This window comes from Onychostoma macrolepis, chromosome 12 (genome assembly GCF_012432095.1).
Source record: "Onychostoma macrolepis isolate SWU-2019 chromosome 12, ASM1243209v1, whole genome shotgun sequence".
Taxonomy (NCBI): Eukaryota; Metazoa; Chordata; class Actinopteri; order Cypriniformes; family Cyprinidae; genus Onychostoma; species Onychostoma macrolepis.
This window is the reverse complement of record NC_081166.1, coordinates 19,084,151-19,105,215: the sequence shown is the minus strand read 5'-3', so window position 1 is coordinate 19,105,215 and position 21,065 is coordinate 19,084,151. Positions and strand designations below refer to the sequence as shown.

General features: G+C 42.3%; 1 protein-coding gene across 4 annotated transcripts in view; it reads left to right on the top strand.

Moving 5' to 3' along the window:
• plxdc1 (plexin domain containing 1) overlaps nt 1-21,065 on the top strand; it is a 256,512-nt gene that overhangs the window by 88,895 nt on the left and 146,552 nt on the right. For 3 of the 4 annotated variants that reach the window (XM_058793071.1, XM_058793072.1, XM_058793070.1), the window contains exon 2: nt 12,681-12,847. In XM_058793071.1, the coding sequence (XP_058649054.1) occupies nt 12,681-12,847 (167 nt within the window). Of the gene's footprint in view, nt 1-6,439; nt 6,529-12,680; nt 12,848-21,065 lie in introns of those variants that run through there. The other variant, XM_058793074.1, reaches the window with a different exon arrangement.

Below are 21,065 nucleotides of genomic sequence, written 5' to 3'. Positions count from 1 at the left end.
AAGTAGACTCGGCGCTGAAATGATCGCGGCACTGCTGCTCACGCGACGCTCCTGCTTGACGCTCATGCGCTGCTCCTGCTCCCGGTGTGAATGCACTCATTTGTTAACATGCAAGAAAAAAATATGCACTGCTCACGCTTGCGGTGTGAAACGGGCTCTACCGTTCGGCCTGTTAATTTTTTTTTTTCCCCTTTACTTATTTTGACGTCGCCGGCTCCTCTTTACAAAATTTGTTGTTACTTAAAGCTAGTGTAAATGTTTTGCTTTGTTTTATATTGTGTGTGTGATCGCATAATTTATTTATATTAATTTAAAGAAGACAATAAAACTTGGACGAATGTGTGTGTACTTGTTTAACATATGCTGTGGGGGCCAAGTGTATACTCTCAGAGAGACGGGCATTTTAACTTTGCATGGGCCATTTTATTGAGCCCCACGTGTAAATTACTTATACAGCACATCAGTTATTTATTTTCTAAGATGTAAAGTTTTCTGTGATGGGTTAGTGCTAGACTGTAAATGTATAATTATCCGTAGATGAAAAACAATAAGAGTCTGTGTAATGTCACCATTTAGATAGCTAAGCAAACGTGTGTGTGTGTGTGTGAGAGAGAGAGAGAGAGCTCAAAGAAAGATGTATTTTTTATTTTTCCAACTTAAACCGCTCATTCGAAGAATGGTCATCTCGCACGAGGAAAACGTTTTTCTCACGGAAAAATGCAAGGGGATTTTATCCATTTCTTTATTTATTGTTTTATTCCCAATTCGTTATTAGTCATTTTAATTATTTTTTTTTTTTTATATATACAAACATCAGATTATACGTGTGGGTGCACCACACACATTTTGTGATATGTTCTCATGATCTATTAAAATCGCATCTTCCTCTTCACAATACCCCATAGATTTTCTATGGGGTTAAGGTCAGGTGAGTTTGCTGGCCAATTAAGAACAGGGATACCATGGTCCTTAAACCAGATACTGGTTGCTTTGGCACTGTGTGCAGGTGCCAAGTCCTGTTGGAAAATGAAATCTGCATCTCCATAAAGTTGGTCAGCAGCAGGAAGCATGAAGTGCTCTAAAACTTCCTGGTATACGGCTGCGTTGACCTTGGACCTCAGAAAACACAGTGGACCAACACCAGCAGATGACATGGCACCCCAAACCATCACTGACTGTGAAAACTTTACACTGAACCTCAAGCAACATGGATTGTGTGCCTCTCCTCTCTTCCTCCAGACTCTGGGACCTTGATTTCCAAAGGAAATGCAAAATTTACTTTCATCAGAGAACATAACTTTGGACCACTCAGCAGCAGTCCAGTCCTTTTTGTCTTTAGCCCAGGCGAGACGCTTCTGACACTGTCTGTTGTTCAAGAGTGGCTTGACAAGGAATGCGACAGCTGAAACCCATGTCTTGCATACGTCTGTGCGTAGTGGTTCTTGAAGCTCTGACTCCAGCTGCAGTCCACTCTTTGTGAATCTCCCCCACATTTTTGAATGGCTTTTGTTTCACAATCCTCTCCAGGGTGCGGTTATCCCTATTTCTTGTACACTTTTTTTCTACCACATCTTTTCCTTCCCTTCACCTCTCTATTAATGCGCTTGGACACAGAGCTCTGTGAACAGCCAGCCTCTTTTGCAATGACCTTTTGTGTCTTGCCCTCCTTGTGCAACGTGTCAATGGTCGTCTTTTGGACAACTGTCAAGTCAGCAATCCTCCCCATGATTGTGTAGCCTACAGAACTAGACTGAGAGACCATTTAAATGCCTTTGCAGGTGTTTTGAGTTAATTAGCTGATTAGAGTGTGGCATCAGGTGTCTTCAATATTGAACCTTTTCACAATATTCAAATTTTCTGAGATACTGAATTTGGGATTTTCCTTAGTTGTCAGTTATAATCATCAAAATTAAAAGAAATAAATATTTGAAATATATCAGTCTGTTTTTAATGAATGAATATAATATACAAGTTTCACTTTTTGAATGGAATTAGTGAAATAAATCAACTTTTTGATGATATTCTAATTATATGACCAGCACCTGTGTGTATATATATACCGTATTGACCCGAATATAAGACAATGTTTTTTCCTTGGAAATACATCTGAAAAAACGCGTTCGTCTTATATTCAGGGTCTAGAGTCTAGACTTTGACATGTCAATAATACACCCACAACAATAAGTGGCGCCAAAAACGCATAAAACAAGTGTGCCATGAAATATGTAATGTAATGTGTGTTGTAAAGATCGCGAATGAAAACAAATGAAAAAGAAAAGCTTACAGCAGCATGATCGTGACTGTCATGTTAGCCTGATGGGACCAAACTTCCTCTGTAAGTGATTTTAAAACATAAGACAGTACCCAGATTTGAAGACTACAATAAGATTTCACGTCTACTGATAATAACATTTTGGTAGGCTACTATGAGTTGGATAGCCTAATTGTTATATAATTCAGATGGGCTACCTGTTATTTCAATGGTATATCAAAATTTTCCAATGTCATTGTTGGTATATTTTACCAGTATTTACCATACTTTCAAAACAAAAATTAGAATTGGAAAAATATGCAATATGAAAATAATTTAAGAATAAATGTGTTTTAGAGAGAGAGAGAAAAAAAACAAAAAAAAACAAGATTTGGTTTTCAAAAAGCCTTTTTCCAACAGGTACATCTGGAAAAAGGGGGGTCGTCTTATATTCGGGACAATACGGTATATATATATATATATATATATATATATTATATATATATTTCAGTCAGTAGGATTATTGTAGAGGTCCTGAACTTTATATTTGGCGGCAGGCTTCGCTCGGAAGGGTTCAGATTGTGAGTTATCCACAGCATGAAAACGTAGTAGTTCGGCTCTAAGAACATTCAGGGAGTGCACTCTCTGAATGGTTAGGATAAGTGACATGCCTTAATATTTAAAGAGAGTAGCTTCTTACTCTGCAGAGATTAAACCATTATCAGATCAGGTCACGTGTTGGCGCAATGGGCAACAAGACGTTCCAAAGTATTCAGTCAATGGCCATATTATCCTCATCTTCCCACTGGATGCCAATGTCACTGTGCTCACAAGGTCGATAAACTGCTGCACTTCGTCAATCTGCTGTCCTCGAACCATCAGTGGAACTTTGGTTTGTGTACCTCCTACTCTCATCGGTTAGTCTTTTCTGTTCAACTTCCCAGCCTCTGTGTTCAGGCTGATTGTCACTTAGCAAATACTCTCGTCTCAGCTGGTGAAGATGGTGTATTTCAATTATGATCATGAGGCTGATGTCTGATAAGACAACTGGTGAGGATAAACTAGAAAATTGATGTGTATCAGACGTAACGTTGAATAACTCCATGAGACGAAGAAATAATGTCAAGTCAAGTCACCTTTATTTATATAGCGCTTTTAACAATACAGATTGTGTCAAAGCACTTAACAGTATCAAATTGGTGGATAGAGTGTCAGTAATATGTAATGATAAGATTAAACACTCAATTTTCAGTTAAAGGCATTTCATTATTGAATTCAGAGATGTCATTGTCTAGCTTAGTTTAGTTTAAATAGTATATGTGCAATCAAATTGGCGATAATCGCTAGAAAATTAAGTGTCCCCAACTGAGCAAGCCAGAGGCGACAGCGGCAAGGAACCAAAACTCCCTCTGTGGCTCCCTAATGCTTGAGTTATATTCCCCCAACAAAATGAAGTACACAATTAGCTGCTTGAAGCTAGACAAACATTGTCTCCTTAATGTAGGCATGGAGGGACTGAAGATGATGTTGTGCTAGCATGAATAGCATTATAACACTATCATTAAATGAGCGATTTCAGAATAATTACAGATGTAGCTATGCCAGCCTGAAGCCCTAGAGAAATGGTGTGAAAAACGAACAGGCTAAATATCTGTGTTAATGTGGACCCTCTTAGTTAAAATCAGACTATAACACAATTGAAATGAATTCACATGTAGCCAGTGAAATTTCTGTCATCAAAGTCCCTTCTAGGCAAATCATTTCACACAAATCATTGTTAGGCAGCTCAGCTCCTTTATCCTTGAATGGGGAAACACCACTCCCCAAAGGTTATCACCAAGTCTCTGACTAAACATTGTCATTAACATTGCCAATGAAATCTGACAATGACTGTCTCATAATCGTTTCTAAACACGCGAATCACAAAATTGCGTTTTCTCAGGCTGACCAGTCAATGCTTATGCGCTGTCCTAAATGTGTATTTCAGAGCACCGACAACCTCCACAGCAACTGGAGCCTTCAACAGCAGCCGAAACAACTTAATCCATCAGCAACTGGCTCATTACTTAGAAGGCGGGACCTATCGGCTACTCTGCGTGCTGCACTTCCTCCCATCAGTATTAACAAATATAAAACTTATTGCTAGATAACGACTTTCAGAACCTTTAGCGACTTTTCCAAACGCCTAGCAACAAGCAATGTCGTATTTATTTAGAGATTTTGTCAGACAACATCTGGATTATAAATCATAATTTAACAGAGCATTTCAGTTACTATTTCAAACTGTCTGACTACAAAAGAATATAAGAATGGTTTATGCAATGTGGCTGCATTAAATACATTATGTGAGCACAGAGAGTAGCAGAGAAGTAAACAATAAAATGCTGACACAAGGTAGAATGCAATGCAGGTAATGAATAAGCTAAATGGCACATAACGTCATCTAGAGATATTTAGTGATATTAGCAGGCTTTAGCTACTCACTGAAAACAGCCAAAGTCCCTTTAAGGCAAGTCATGTCACTCAGCGGCCATCTTTGAAACGCCTCTTGGGCATGCAAGTACAGCTCCTATTTCTTTGAATGGGGAAACGTCAACTTCTCCAAAACTGTTCACCATGCCTACAATTAAATTTCATATTTGAAATCACCAATGAAATCTGACAACGTATCAAATGTTGTTTATTTTGCTCAAATAGCTTTATAAAAAGCTTATTATTCAGGCTAGATCAGCCAGTGCGCATGCACAGTCCTAAGCGCATGTCTCCAAACGCTGACTGTTTCTATAGCAACTGGGACTTCTAACGGCAGCTGCAGTGACGCTCTGACTTTACCGATTAGCAATTGGCTCTTTTACTCAGAAGGCGTGGCTTCATTCGATACAGCAGCCATACTGAGTGTTGCATTTTTTCCCCATTCAAAACAATATGAGTGATACGTCTTGCGTATTCTATAGTCTTATAAATAGCTACTTCACATGATTCCACACTACTTAGAATTCAAACTGTGCCTAGGCAATGATACGTTTTCCATAACACCAAATGACTACAACAGTATGTTTCCAATAACAAACAAAAGCTTGTTCAACAGCATATTTGCTAAAACACAGCTAGCCTTAACAATGAGAATGTTCCCAATGATAAACATAAAATCCTGGTAAACAGTAGATTCCAAATAGTGACTAAATAGCTTTTAAGCAACAACAGTTTCCAAACAAGCTATGGCCAAAAAGATCATACGATTATAGCGACAGTGTGTACTGAGCAATTAAAAGCTTAGCAACAGCATGTTGCCAATACCTGATAACTTTAAGCATGAGTATGAAAAAGAAACTACTATTAAAATGCATGTCATGATTCCCACTACTCCCACTACTATACCACTTGATGGCAGCAGAGGATCATTTATTGTCTCATATACCATTTCCACTCTGGAATATAATTATTTTCACATGTTTTGCTAATGGATTTATATTTAGACATTGTAAAATCACTATTATACAGGGGTGCAAACTCGTCAGGGGTGAAAAAGGTGACAAACCAAAATACCCCCCCCCCCCCCCCACACACACACACACACACACAGACAGGTGTGTTAAAACTAAGGGCAAGTTAATTCACATAACTGACATAGCACATTTCACACACAATGGCAAGTCAAAGTGCTTTATAGGGAGAAAATGTTACACACTGCTAAAAATGCTTTTCTTATTTTATTTATTTTCTTTTTTTTTTTTGTCTTGTTTCCAGTCCAAATATCTAATAATTTTCCCCAGAAAAAAAAAAAAAGTCAAAAGTCAAAATAATCTTGTTTTCGGTTTGAAATAAGATAATTTTGCTTGCTCCATTGGCAGATTGTTTTGCCTGTTTTAAGGAAAAACTCACTTAATTTTGACTTTTTTTTTTTTTTTTTTTGAAAATAAGACAGTTTTTACTTGTCTATAAAATGCTTCTTGATTTAAGAATTTTTAGATATTTGGACTAGAAACAAGACAAAAACTCTTAAGTAGGAAATCATTTTTTGCAGTGCACCATTCAAGGATACACCTTTATATGATTTAACGACGTTTGAGCGACAACTACGGTCTACAATCAACAAGGAACATTGTTGTTAAGATGTTACATGAACTTAGTCAGGGCAAATAAACCACTGTAAATCTTCATTTCAGCACTCAAATTATTGAAGCAACTGACGGGCTAAACGCAAGTTTTTTCTCCGTCTTGCAACAGACTGTTACAGGCGGACACTTAGCTATGGCTTAGTGCTGCCTCCACTTGAGGTGAGTAATACTAATATTACTGTACATTAAACAGTATGCTTTACTTGTAGGTCGAACAGTTCTCAAATCGACTTCATCTCAGAGTAATAGCTTACTGATATGTGAGACAAATGTTAAGTGCGAGCAAAACCATTTAATGTGGTATGTAACTACATAACGTCAGCTAAAGTTAGCGTGTAACATACTTGCCACGTCAATAATTCTGGCTCGGTGCACCGGCCAGGGTTTGCGGCCTTTTCGCCATTCCACCAGCTTCTCGGTTTTATCAGTCCTTTCAAGAAAATCTTTAACTGAAAAATTCCGGACACAGTCGAGGGCCAAAATACTATGGGCCCCTCTATCCTCACCCTCGGTCCATTCAAGTAGGACATAGCGGATATCCAATGCTGATATCGCCATTTTTACTCCCAGCCGCTATCTTTCGGCGCGAATGCCGCATGCGGATGACGTCACAAACTACGCCGCATGCGGATGACGTCACAAACTACGCGACGCTGTAGCGGCCGATCGGAGTGGAGAAATGCTTGATCAGAAATGATGATTTTCTGGCCTTGAACAGCATCAGCAACCTAGGAAATAGAGTCACTGTGAAGTATTTTTGCAGAGTAGTGGTTAATGATGAAATAGTTCATTTACAAAACTACTTGCGTACTTTTCAGAGAAACTCGTACACTGTCATTCTTTCTGATCGAGAGGAAAGTATTTTCTCTTTGAAGACATTCATTGTCTGTGATCTGGGGCAGGGGGAGACATGTTATGCAGTGGGGAAGTACTACCAAAAAGTGAAACAGGACATCTGCGGTCAATTTAAGAATCCTTGTTATTTCATCCCTGTAGGGAAAAGGCTGGGGCCTTTAGTTGCTATACAAGTATCTCAGATAAAAGAAAAGTGTCTGTTCATTAACACTGTGAACAGAAATGTTGACATTGTCTTCAAATTCATTAACCACAGTGAAATGCTCAGATAAATGTGGGATGATGATGATGATGATTACGTGAATGTATGTTCTATGGAATTTTTTTTATTTAATTTTTTTTGCTACGTTTAGACTGTAATGACCTTTCAGACATATTCATCTAGAAACTGCATTAAGACAATACAGAAAACATTGCATTTTGCATTGCATTTGGTGGATGTAACGGTGAATGTGTGGATGTGTATGAGCTGTAATGTGAATCTGGAAGTGACTTGAAATTGGAAAAAAGGCTTGATTGACAAAATAAAAAAACGACAAACCATTTTGTTATACATTTCCTTCTTTTCCACTATCTTCATACAAGAAAGAATTGACCTTGTAAATGTTTCAGGAAAACATGTAGACATCATAGCTTTCCATCTCCTCTCACTTATTTGCCATAGTTAAATTCCATAACATGCCAATTACATGTGATACCAATTTCACGTGTTCGCACATAAGTTTTTTGCATTTTTTTTTTTTAGTTAGTTCTTAGTTATTGCCTTGATAATAGGAAATATGAGCTAGGCATCATGTATGACAGTTGCCAAAGTGAGATATGAGCTACAAAATGACCAGATCCTGCCATGAGCTATATAGGAGACATATCTTGTATGTACATATAGGGCTTATATGTGGATATAAAGAAGCAATACAGGAGACCTATATGGCCTGTATATGCACATATATGCACCTCAATTTTGCCTATATGTGGCATATATACGCATATATGCAGCATATATACGCATATATGCAGCATATATATTATCATATATGTGCATATATACTGCATATAGGTTTCATATATGCGCATATATCCTCATATAGGTTCTTTCCATGTGGATTTTAGTGACGCGTTTCTAAAAACAGTTCGCGGAGACAGAGAAGACAGAGAGCACACCCTGTTTGTTTTCTTTATTCTTCAAAAGCACAAAGTTTAGTTGTTGTTATGAGTGTATACAAATAAAAGTAGACCCCTTACAGATTCGAATGGTGTATTGCTCTTATCTGTACGATCAAAAATGGCAGAGTAATTCAAGCTAATTTCGGCCTTATCAGGAAAATCTGCCTCAAAACGCGTATACGCGTTTGTCGACCCCAGAGGGTTAACGGCTGATTAATGCCCTCGCAAAAAAAGTCAATCAGGGCATAGTCTGGCAGATCAGAAAAATAAGCGACATCTAAATATTCTTGCACATAGTGCTCTAGCGATCGCGTGCCCTGCTTGAGGGCTAATAATAGGCTAGCCATATTCATACCTGGCCAATGTCCGCGTGAAAAGCTGCTGAATCCTTGTGTGGCCGAGTATTCTGTTATGGGGCTGACGAGACGTGCGGATCCATATGCAAGCTTTTATTGGTCAGAGACGTGGTCATAACAGGCAGGGTCAAACAATGGCAGACAGGTATATATAGGCAATGCAAAGAGTTATCTGAAACAGGCGTGAGTCAGGCGACAGCGAACAGTATCAAGAGGGCTAGACAAGAGAGGTAAACCAAAAACGTGAGCGATAGTCCAGGCAGGGGAAAGCACAATCCGACAAAGGCAAGGCAAGACTAGGGAAACTAACGGGGCTCTGTAGGGCAGCTTTAATGCATACAATACTCGGCAGTGGCGGTAGGAAAGTCCAGGGTTGAAATAGAGTGTATGATTAGTGAGAGCTGTGTGTGCAATCAGTGCAATTGTAATATGTGACAGCTGTGTGATCTGTGCGATGGATGATGGTGAGTGAGTGACCTCTGGTGGTGAGTGAATGGAAGTACAGACCAGATTCGTGACAACTACGGAGCCACTGTGACAAACCCCAAGAGTAGAGGCAGAGCCTGAGGAAGGACGGAGCCAAATAGAACTGTAGGAGTGGTGAGCCGGAGAGCACGGAGGACAGCCTACAAGTCAAGACCAAAAAAAGGCTTTAAAAAAATTCAACAGGAAGTAGTGAACTCATGTAGTCTGTGATGGAAAGACTGTTAACACGACTGCTATATATTTATTAATTATTCATTTTTATATAATGTAGCTTACAGTAGGCATGTGCCAGTCAACAACCTATCTATCTATCTAACAATATTATATGAGTTATTCCACTGGACATGGGATGTTCTTGTTTCTTTTCCCAAATCTTCACTCACCCATTTTCTCATCCGTTTTTGCAGGGGATTATACATGTTTCTTTTATTTATTTAATTACTATATTTGTATCCTTTACAGTGGTAAAGCAGAAAATGCTGTAGGACATATACCTTTTTTAATGCATTTTAAATTATATTTAACATTTTTTTGCTTGTTAGACTTTGATGAGGAATGTTAAGTTAATTTGTATAATGTACTTCATATGCAGTAATTTAGTTTCATTTTATCTGCCAGTGCAATATTAAATACAGCAATATCAAATTTAGCCTTTCACATGCAGAAGATAAAATTTGCTCTTTTACAACAAGTGTTAGTTGCTTAGGAGCATCAGGTCACAAGGTCACAATGAAACAGAAGTAGCGACAGATATTCTATTCTGTATTGTGACATACTGTATTTCCTAGTTAAATGGATTATTAAAAAAGAAAAAGAAAATGTGTGGTGGGCTTATATTTATATTCGTTTTTTTTTTTTTTTAAATGAAATGTATGAATTGTTCACAATAAAATCAATAGCATGCATTTTTATTTCATGCTGACTTTAACTCAGTGCAGTCAACATGATTTTTTTAGAATGAGAATGAGCTTTATTGCCAGGTATGTTTACACATACTAGGAATATGTTATAGTGACAGAAGCTCCACAGTGCAACAGAATGACAGCGACAGGACAGGACACAGATAATAAAAAGAACAATATACAAATATACAAAATAGACAATGTACAAAATAGCAAAAACACACCATATATAATATAGACAATTATGCATGTACAGGTATGATATGTGCAAATTTGAAATGTAAATAAGTATGTGTGTTAAATAATATATAATAGTGTTCATGAGATGGATTGCCTGAGGGAAGAAACTGTTCCTGTGCCTGGCCGTTCTGGTGCTCAGAGCTCTGTAGCGTCGACCAGACGGCAACAGTTCAAAGAGGGAGTGTGCTGGATGTGAGGGGTCCAGAGTGATTTTGCCAGCCCTTTTGCTCACTGGATAAGTACAGTTCTTGGAGAGTAGGGAGGGTTGTACCAATGATTCGCTCAGCAGTCCGGACTACCCTCTGTAGTCTTCTGAGGTCAGATTTGGTAGCTGAGTTGTGCAGAGGACGGATTCGATGATGGCGGAGTAGAACTGTTTCAGCAGCTCTTGTGGCAGGTTGCACTTCCTTAGCTGACGAAGGAAGTACAACCTCTGCTGGGCCTTTTTCATAATGGACTCAATGTGACTGTCCCACTTCAGGTCCTGAGAAATTGTGGTGCCCAGGAAACTGAATGACTCCACTGCAGTCACAGTGCTGTTCATGATGGTGAGTGGGGGGAGTCCACAATCATCTCCACAGTTTTGAGCATGTTAAACTCCAGGTTGTTAAGACTGCACCAGACAGCCAGCTCCTTAACCTCTTGTCTGTAACCTCTTGACTCATCACCATCCTGAATGAGGCCGATGACTGTGGTGTCATCTGCAAACTTCAGGAGCTTGACAGAGGGGTCTTTAGGTGTGCAGTCGTTCATGTAGTGAGAGAAGAGCAGTGGTGAGAGGACACAACCCTGGGGGGTGCCAGTGCTGATCGTATGGGTGCTGGATGAGAATTCTCCAAGCTTTACTAGCTGCTGCCTGTCTGTCAGGAAGCTGGTGATCCACCAACAGACAGAGGTGGTGACGGATAGCTGAGTTAATTTGGGATGGAGGAGTGATGGGATGATGGTTTTAAAAGCAGAGCTGAAGTCTACAAACAGGATCCTCACATAAGTCCCTGGTCTGTCTAGATGCTGACTGCATCATCCACAGACCTGTTTGCTCTGTAGGAAAACTGCAGGGGGTCCAGTAAGGGTCCAGTGATGTCCTTCAGATAAGCCAAAACCAGTCTTTCAAATTATTTCATGGTCACAGACGTTAGTGCCACAGGTCTGTAGTCATTAAGTCCAGTAATTTTGGGTTTCTTTGGGACGGGGATGATGGTAGAGCGTTTGAAGCATGAGGGGACTTTGCACAGCTCCAGTGATCTGTTGAAGATCTGTGTGAAGATGGGGGCCAGCTGGTCAGCGCAGGTTTTCAGACAGGCTGGTGTCACACTGTCTGGGCCTGGTGCCTTACTTCTCTTGTTCTTTCTGAAGACCTGACACATATCATCTTCACTGATCTGCAGTGCAGGAGGGGAGGAGAGGGGGGTTGCAGGAGGTGTGAATTGTGTTTTTTCAAACCTGCAATAAAACTCATTCAGATCGTCTGCCAGTTGTTGATTCTCCACAGTGCTGGGGGATGGTGTCTTGTAATTGGTGATGTCTTTCAGACCTTTCCACACTGAAGCAGGATCACTGGAAGAGAATTGGTTCCTTAGCTTTCCAGAATAATTCCTCTTTGCCACTCTGATCTCCTTTTCCAATGTGTATTTGGCCTGTTTATACAAGAATCTGTCCCCATTCCTGCGAGCATCTTCTTTGGCCTGACGGAGCTGTCTGAGTTTTGCAGTGAACCATAGTTTGTCATTGTTGTAGGTTAAATGAGAACTGGTAGGAATGCACATATCCTCACATAAACTGATATATGATGTTACAGTCTCTGTGAGCTCATCCAGATCGGTGGCAGCAGCTTCAAAAACACCCCAATCAGTGAGAAAGAAACTTGTAAATCCCGCTCTGCTTCATTAGTCCATCTTTTTACAGTTCTTAATACAGGTTTAGATGATTTCAGTTTCTGCCTGTAGGTTGGTATGAGATGAACTAAACACTGATCAGAGAGCCCCAAAGCTGCCCGTGGGACAGAGTGATATGCATCCTTTATTGCTGTATAGCAGTGATCCAGTATATTACTGTCTCTGGTGGGACATGTGATGTGCTGTCTGAATTTTGGGAGTTCACGGGAGAGATTTGCTTTTTAAAGTCTGCTAGAATGATTAAAACAGAGTCCGGGTCTTGTTGCTCAGTCCCTGTGATCAGATCAGCGAGTTTCAGCCGCTGCTCCGACAACTACAACATTCAGCAAAACGTCCGAATAATCGCTAAGATGCTTATAAGATCGCTAATAATAGCTAAGATGACACGCAATTTTATTTTGTTTTTACATCAGGTATAATTCATGGGCAGTCAGCGAAGGCTGATGGAGGTCCATCAGACATCCACAGAACAAAAAGAGACCAGCAAGATTCCAGCAGACACACTCAGAACAGAACTGGACAAGAGTCAGCCAACAGGCTGTCCATTGACACACTCCCTGACAATATGACACGAGTGATGGTGAGTTAATTATTGTTATAATTATTACTTTTTAATTATTGTCATACTTATTACTTTTGGAACTTTTGGAACTGTGACAAAGTTCGTATGAAGGAAGCAAGAGGGCGGGGTCGGCTTACGGAGGCTCATTTTTTTATTTAATGAAAACAAAAGAATCATACAACACAACTTCACGCTCTCTGCGCTGTCAAACAGCCTTCTCTTTTTCGATTAATGAGTCCTTTGGATCTCTCTGGCTTTCAGCCGCTGTCCCTGCATGAGCTCTCCGTCCCGTCTCTCTCTCTCGCATGCTCCCCAGACGCTCTCTTTTATCCGGTCTCTCCACGCTCATCACTGCAATCAGACACAGGTGTTATCACTTTGCACTTGACCCACTTACTCACTGCTCGTCTCCCAAGCCTCTCTCCGCTGCAGATCCTGCTGAACCATGCCCCCCATGCCACATACCCCCCCACCGCCCGACTCAGGCCGGGGAGCCCTCCGGCCTGCAGCCCCCTCCCCCCTCCATTTCTGGAAAGGAAATCAGCTACAGTCATCCGCTTCCCCCGGCCTGTGGACCACCCTGAATTTAAACGGCTGTAATGCCAGATACCAACGGGTGATCCGCGCGTTGGTATCTTTGATGCGGTGGAGCCACTGCAGGGACGCATGGTCCGAACAGAGAGTGAATGGCCCACCGGATTGCCAAGCACTCCTTTTCAATGGTGCTATAAATAGTCTCTCTCTTAGAGAGTTTCCAACTGATGTACAGCACCGGCCGCTCCTCACCCTCTATCTCCTGGGATAAGACTGCTCCAAGCCCCCTGTCCAACGCGTCTGTCTGCAGCAAGAAAGGGAGAGAAGAGTCAGGAGAGTGTAATAGCGGCCCGCCACACAGAGCAGCTTTTACCTGGGTGAAAGCCTGCTGACACAGCTCCGTCCACTGGACCGGATCTAGGGCTTCCTTTTTAGTGAAGTCAGTCAGCGGGCTGGTGAGGACCGAATAATTAGGAATAAACCTTCTATAATATCCTGGCAGCCCCAGGAACTGCCTCACCTCCTTTTTGGTCTTAGGTCGCGGACAGGTTGCAATTTCCGCCGTCTTATTAATTTGGGGGCGCACCTGTCCATGACCCAAGTGGAAACCCAGATACCTAACCTCCACGCGCCCAACTGCACACTTTTTCGGGTTGGCCGTTGCCTGGCCCCCCTCAGCGCTCGCAGGACAGCCCACAGATGCGCCATATGACGCTGCCAATCCTGACTGTAGATGATGATATCATCCAGATAGGCAGCAGCACAGGCTGTATGCGGACGGAGGATTCTGTCCATGAGACGCTGAAAAGTGGCCTGAGCCCCGAACAACCCGAAAGGAAGCGTAACAAATTGGTGTAATCCAAATGGCGTTGTGAAGGCTGTCTTTTATAAGGGCGATAAGGGGATCTGCCAATACCCTTTGGTCAAGTCCAGTGTCGAATAAAAACGAGCTGTACCCAGCCAATCAAGCAATTCGATAATCCACACAGAAACGCACAGAGCCGTCCGTTTTAGGTACCAAAACTATCGGGCTCGCCCAATCACTGTGGGATTCTTTTATTACTCCCATTTCTAACATAGCTTCTAATTCTGACTGAACCACTTTCTTTTTGTGTTCAGGCAAACAATACAGCCGGCTGCGCACTACCACACCGGGCTCCGTCTCAATATGGTGCTGTATGAGATTGGTTAGATCGGGCAGGGGCGAAAACACGTCTGCAAACTCGGTTTGCAATTTTTCTACATCAGTAATCTGGGAGGGCGAGACGTGATCTCCCCCTGGGGCCAGAGCGAGTGATTGGATTTTATGGTTCACTTCTGGCCCGAGATCTTCCTCTCCACTCACTGCCTTCGCCAGCATCACTTGTTCCACCTCGCTCCATTTTTTAAGGAGGTTGAGATGGTATATTTGACTTGCCCCGCTCCTGTCTGATCGAATCACCTCATAATTGAGATCCCCCACTCGCCGTGTGACCTCAAAGGGTCCTTGCCAGTAATTTAGAGATAGAAGTTGGGAGCAATAAAAGCACTTTATCTCCCGGTGCAAAATTGCGTAATCTGGTTCCCCGATTGTACAGCCGGCTTTGTTTGCCCTGGGCCTGTGACAAATTCTCTATAGAGAGGCGCCCCAAGGTGTGGAGTTTTGTTCTCAGGTCCAGCACATACTGAATTTCGTTTTTGCTATCCGAAGGTCCTTCCTCCCAAGCCTCCCTCAAGATGTCCAAAACCCCCCGGGGCTGACATCCGTACAGAAGCTCAAAAGGGGAAAACCCCGTCGAGGCTTGCGGGACCTCGCGCACAGCGAACCAATGAACTGCTCCAGCACCACGCGATTGATGATTTGGTCGATGACGCTTTCGCAAGCGTCCCGGAGCTGTTGAGCCATCACGAAGGGCCGGCCGTTTTCCCCTCGGGGTTTAGGCCGACCCGCTGGAGGATGGCCCGTTTGAGGTCATCGTAGACCAGGAGGTAATGAACCGGCAGATGTTGTGCTTCCCCCGAAAGCAGCGGGATGAGGCGCACTGGCCAGTTCACCTGGGGCCACCCACATGCCTCGGCGGTCCTCCCACATGCCTCGGCGGTCCTCTCGAAGAGGTCGATGAAGGCCTCCAGATCATCCTGTGGCCCCATTTTGTTTAAAGGCATGTGGGCTGCCAGGGCAGGAGCAGCTGGAGTTCCCCCAGCCCGAACCTCCCAGTCCATCCAGCTCCAGAACATCTCGCGGACCTCCTGTTGCGTCTGGACGAGGAACTGGTCCTCCCTCATGTCCAGTAATGCCTGATGATATTCCTGGTGGAGGCCCGCGAGCGAGTGGATGACCTCCGCAAACGGCGAACTTGACGGAGATGACATACTGGTGGCGGTGTTCCTACTTCCTTCCCGGGTTTCGGCACCAATGTGACAAAGTTCGTATGGAGGAGGGAAGAGGGTGGGGTTGGCTTACGGAGGCTCGTGCTTTTATTCATTGAAAACAAAAGAATCATACAACACAACGTCGCGCTCTCTGCGCTGTCAAACAGCCTTCTCTCTTTCGATTACTCAGTCCTTTGGATCTCTCTGGCTTTCAGCCGCTGTCCCCGCACGAGCTCTCCGTCCCGTCTCTCTCTCTCTCACGCTCCCCAGATGCTCTCTTTTACCCGGTCTCTCCATGCTCATCACTGCAATCAGATACAGGTGTTTTCACTTTGCACTTGACCCACTTACTCACCGCTCATCTCCCAAGCCTCTCTCCCGCTGCAGATCCCGCTAAACCATGCCCCCCACGCCACAGGAACCTTGCCTTTTTTTCATTTTGCATTTTTGAATATCATTGCTCATTTATACCATTCAAGCTGTCTCAGATGCTTTATTGACAAGTGAGTAGGAGTTGACCGGTTGATCAGTTCAGTTCAGTTTTGTCAGTTAATCAGCATTGATAACTGATTGCTGGAACAAATGGTTATCGGCAAAAATCGATTCCAGTAGTTTTACTGGGTTGTGTCTGTTGTTGAAATAGCTGAGAAGCGTCAGCTATCAGTATACAGTATGAAAGAATGATGAATGAGTAATGCATTTATATAGCGCTTTATTGTGTATTGCTGTACACCCAAAGCACTTTACAATCATGTGGGGGGGTCTCTCCTCAACCGCCACCAGTGTGCAGCATCCACTTGGATGATGCGATGGCAGCCACAGTACAACGTCGCCAGTGCGCTCACCACACACCAGCTACAGGTGGAGAGGAGAGAGAGTCATAGAGCCAATCAAGTGGATGGGGATTATTAGGAGGCCATGATTAACCAGGACCAGTGGAGGGAATCTGGCCAGGACACCGGGGTTACACCCCTACTCTTTACGAGAAGTGCCATGGGATTTTTAATGACCACAGAGAGTCAGGACCTCGGTTTAACGTCTCATCCGAAAGACGGTGCTTTTTGACAGCATAGTGTCCCCGTCACTATACTGGGGCATTAGGACCCACACAGACCACAGGGTGAGCACCCCCTGCTGGCCTCACTAACACCTCTTCCAACAGCAACCTAGTTTTCCCAGGAGGTCTCCCATCCAGGTACTGACCAGGCTCAACCCTGCTTAGCTTCAGTGGGCAACCAGTCTTGGGCTACAGGGTGATGTGGCTGTGGTATGAGAGTATGAGAGTTGCCTCTAGAGACCAAATCAATGACGCCTCGTGGAGTTTGTTTTAACACGTGAGATTGTGCGCTGCACAGAATGGGAGAATATAGATGTGGTTTTAAAATATAGAAAACAAAATTTATACTGTACACTACAGTACATGTTTTCATGTCATTCTAGAGTAATTATTTTGTTGACTATATGCTGCATTAGTAGAGAAAGAGCAGCAGTATGTTTTCTGTTGTTACGGTTTAAGTGGTGCCTGTGTTGTGACTTCTACACCAGATAAGAACGATCGGCTGCAGATTCGTCGATTCTGAAAGACTGTGCATTTGAACTGCATCAAAAAAAATCTTTGAAATGTCTTCTGTGTTTTAATATTGGATGGGGCTGAGCTGAAGTTATCTTGTGTCTCACGCTCACAAGCCAATAGTCTCATCTGATTACAGTGTATAACACTTAAATCACATTTTCTCGTCAAAATGCTGCTCCCCCAAATATTATGCAAAATAATAGCCTACTGTCATGACTGTCTGTTTGTGTTTTTCTCCCCCATGTGCTCTCCGTGACCTAGTTTTCTCTCATGTTTGATTGTGTTATTTGGTTCAGGTGTGTCTTGTTAATTACCCTCGTTTGTGTTAGTCTGTCCTGTGATTCCTTTAATGACCACAGAGAGTCAGGACCTCGGTTTAACGTCTCATCCGAAAGACGGTGCTTTTTGACAGCATAGTCTCTCCGTCACTATACTGGGGCATTAGGACCCACACAGACCACAGGGTGAGCACTGTCTCACTATTGTCTCAATGTTATGTGCTACGTTTGTCTCCTGCCTGCCCTGTGATAACCATTGTCTGGAATATTAAAGTGTGTTAAATGAAATCTCCTTCGTCTTCATGCTCCTTGCTTCCACACAGAAGTTTGTGAGAGAATGCCGGACCTAAAAAGAAAAGTGAGCATCGCCTTTTATCTCCGTTTTGTTTTTTCGTATTTTGAAAGTGTTTATTTTTTTCTCCCCTCCATGGACACAGCTGCCAAATTCACCTCCCTAGCCAGTAAAGACCTGCCCTTCTTGCGAGTGAGTTCAGTGAGCTTGCTATTTCAACAGCGTTGGATGATGCCACACTGAACTCACTGTTCTGGATCGAGGCTAATTACCTCAGCCCCTTCGACCTACCAGACACCACTGGACTGTGCTGGAGGGAGGCAATTATCTGGTGTCTGGAGAGCGTCCGGCCCCGATCCAGAACACAGCCCGACCCAGAGCCCAGCCTACCATCACCCCTCTGCGTGGAGCAAATCCTGAGCCCACCGATGATGGCCAGCCCGATCCTGCCATGACTGACGGGCCATTGCCTAATGGAGCGACAGAGCTAAGGATCGCCTTGGAGCCAGAGCCTCAAGTGACGTCAGACCAGGTCTGAGATCCAGCTACAGTGCTTGCCACGGGGGAGAGCGCGATGGTGGGAAGCTCCGTCCACTGCACCATGGCTCGTCGACCATCTGTCGCCTCAAGACTCCACTCCTTCGGCTGCGCCTCATCCATCCGGCTCTGTCAGGCTCAAAGTAGTTCAGGACACCTACTTCATAAATCACACAGTCTTTCGATGACGACACCTGCTATAACAAAGCAAATCATAAACTTAAACATCAATCTTTGCCATTATCAGTATTTTGTAGGCAACTGGTGTAGCATTTGGACCAATCAGACAAACAATTTTTCATTAGATTTAACAAATCAATTAGTCATTAGATTAACAAATAGTCACAGACTCCTCACCCAATACACATATTGGGTGCCAGTATGTCTGTGAATGACTCCAGGCCACCGGTTCCATGGCAACTAATCTGATAACACTAGTTTTATTGCTCAAAGGAATGCGGGCAGAGCAACACTCACTTCATTTCCCCTTAGGAAAGGGCTTAGGACACATAATGTCCATAAAATGGACTCTTCTCTAATTAATTCATAGAAAAACCTTTCTTTGAATGAACACACATATCCTTCAGGTCATTGTGTATATTATTACTGTTCTTGTATATGTTATTGTGTATTGTATCCTGTTTTATGCATGCTTATGATAGATCACTAGTTAATATCACCTCACTTATACCATGTTTGGTCTCTATCAATTCGTCTTCAGATGATCTAATTGAGAGTGTATATTATATGTTACTACCTATGCAACATATTAGTGTTCTAAGACTCCTTAATAGTTTGTATATCAACTTCCAATCCAGTTCATATGCAAATTACCATCCATGGAGACAAAGAGTCGTAAACTTTCCCTCCAAAAGTTCAAGACACCATTGGCTCTTTGACACCCGAAAAGAGTGACCTCTATAGCAGATAAAGCTCTCACATCAGTGACCCGTCTCCCAGTCTGCAGTTCTTTTAGATTCTAAGAGGATGAGAAGGATGTGAGCTCCTCAGCAACCCTTATGTTTTGCGCCAGGCCTTGATCTCAGCAGATCTATTTCTTAGCTCTTTTTCACTTTCTACATGGGAAGAAACTCCCAATCACCTTCGAGTCAGGACAAGAACGTGATCGCAAGTCCAAAACCTTGAAACCATCAAGACTTTCATCCGAGACTGCATTCGGACACTCGTCAACGACCAAGGCAATGCAAGTATCGTACATTTAATTAAACAAAACAAAACCGAGGTTTAGTATAAGTTATAGACCCCATTATAAATGGCGCTCATGGTTTTACTCAGGTGGTTAACTGACTCTTTCCATAACTGCATTCTCTGTTTTCTCTAATGGTTTCATTAATCCACTTTAGCTCCCCTTTGTATGTACGCATGAGTGTATGTTTATTCGTTTGTTTGTTTGTTTAGATTAGTTATGTGCGTTTAGTTAATAAAAGTTGTGTGCACAAATTACATGAGTTTCTGATTCCGCCTTGCAAATTAATGTCTCTTTACGATTTTGACCCTCGCTACATGCTCTAAGGCATTAATAGGAAAATATTTTCTGTGGCCACGGAAATATCCTTTCTTAGAGTTGATATGAACTTACACTGAATGTTCGCTGGACGAACAGATCAGTTGATGGCAATTTAATTCTGCTACAGTTATTACTGTCAGCCGATATAAATAATTGTAATTAATCATAATTAATTGTAATTATTTATATAATTTTCCCTTTTGAGCTGATTTGCTACACTGAAATAATATTAGGTGACACTGACATGTCAACACCAAATTTACTTTGACATTAATTAGATATTCGATAAGCTCTGCACATTTGTTTTGAGCCCAAACCAATTTGGATATACAAAATGTCCTTTGCATAGCACAAGCTAAAATTAACCCTTTAACGCGTACGATCACACCGGTGTGATCAGTCTTGGCTGGTCCCAGGAGCGTACGATCACACCGGTGTGATTAGAACGTTCGGTGCGTCACGTCATCAACTGCTGAATTCAAATCTGCTTTCTGGCGGAGCCAGATCAGGCCAGCGGCGCTTGTCATATTATCACTTATTCAGTGTTTTCAACCATATAATGCTTATTTTAGATTTCAGACATTTAAATACACATAAGTACTAGCAAAACCATACATTTATAGTTTGTAAAATATGCACTGATGTCTATGGAAGCAGCAATAATGATCCTTACAAATATAATCTGACGACATGTTTTATTGATATCATATACAGATTGTGTAGATAACTTTAAAGTTTACTCTGCTCTTCTCCCAGTTTACTGGAGACTTACTTTAACGTGTTTTGGGAGGAGAGGATGAATTTACGTGTTGTTAATCCCACAGCTGGATTCTGCGCGAACAAACATGGCGGCGCCCATCACCCAGTATAGATCAACTAACACGGTCATTATAAAAGTGTTTAAACAACCAAATAAATTTACTTGCACATATTTCAGAATCGGAATATCAGATATTTCATAATATAGCGAGTATGTTTCTGAATATTAATATTAAAAAAAGGAAAAACGAAATAAAAGCAATCCATGTGTCATACAGCGCTATTAGGGCTGCGGTGTCACATGACAAGCATGACGCGTCGCCATGGAAACAATAAGGCTATAAATTCTAAAATAACGGTCGCCTAAAAAAACTCACGCCGGG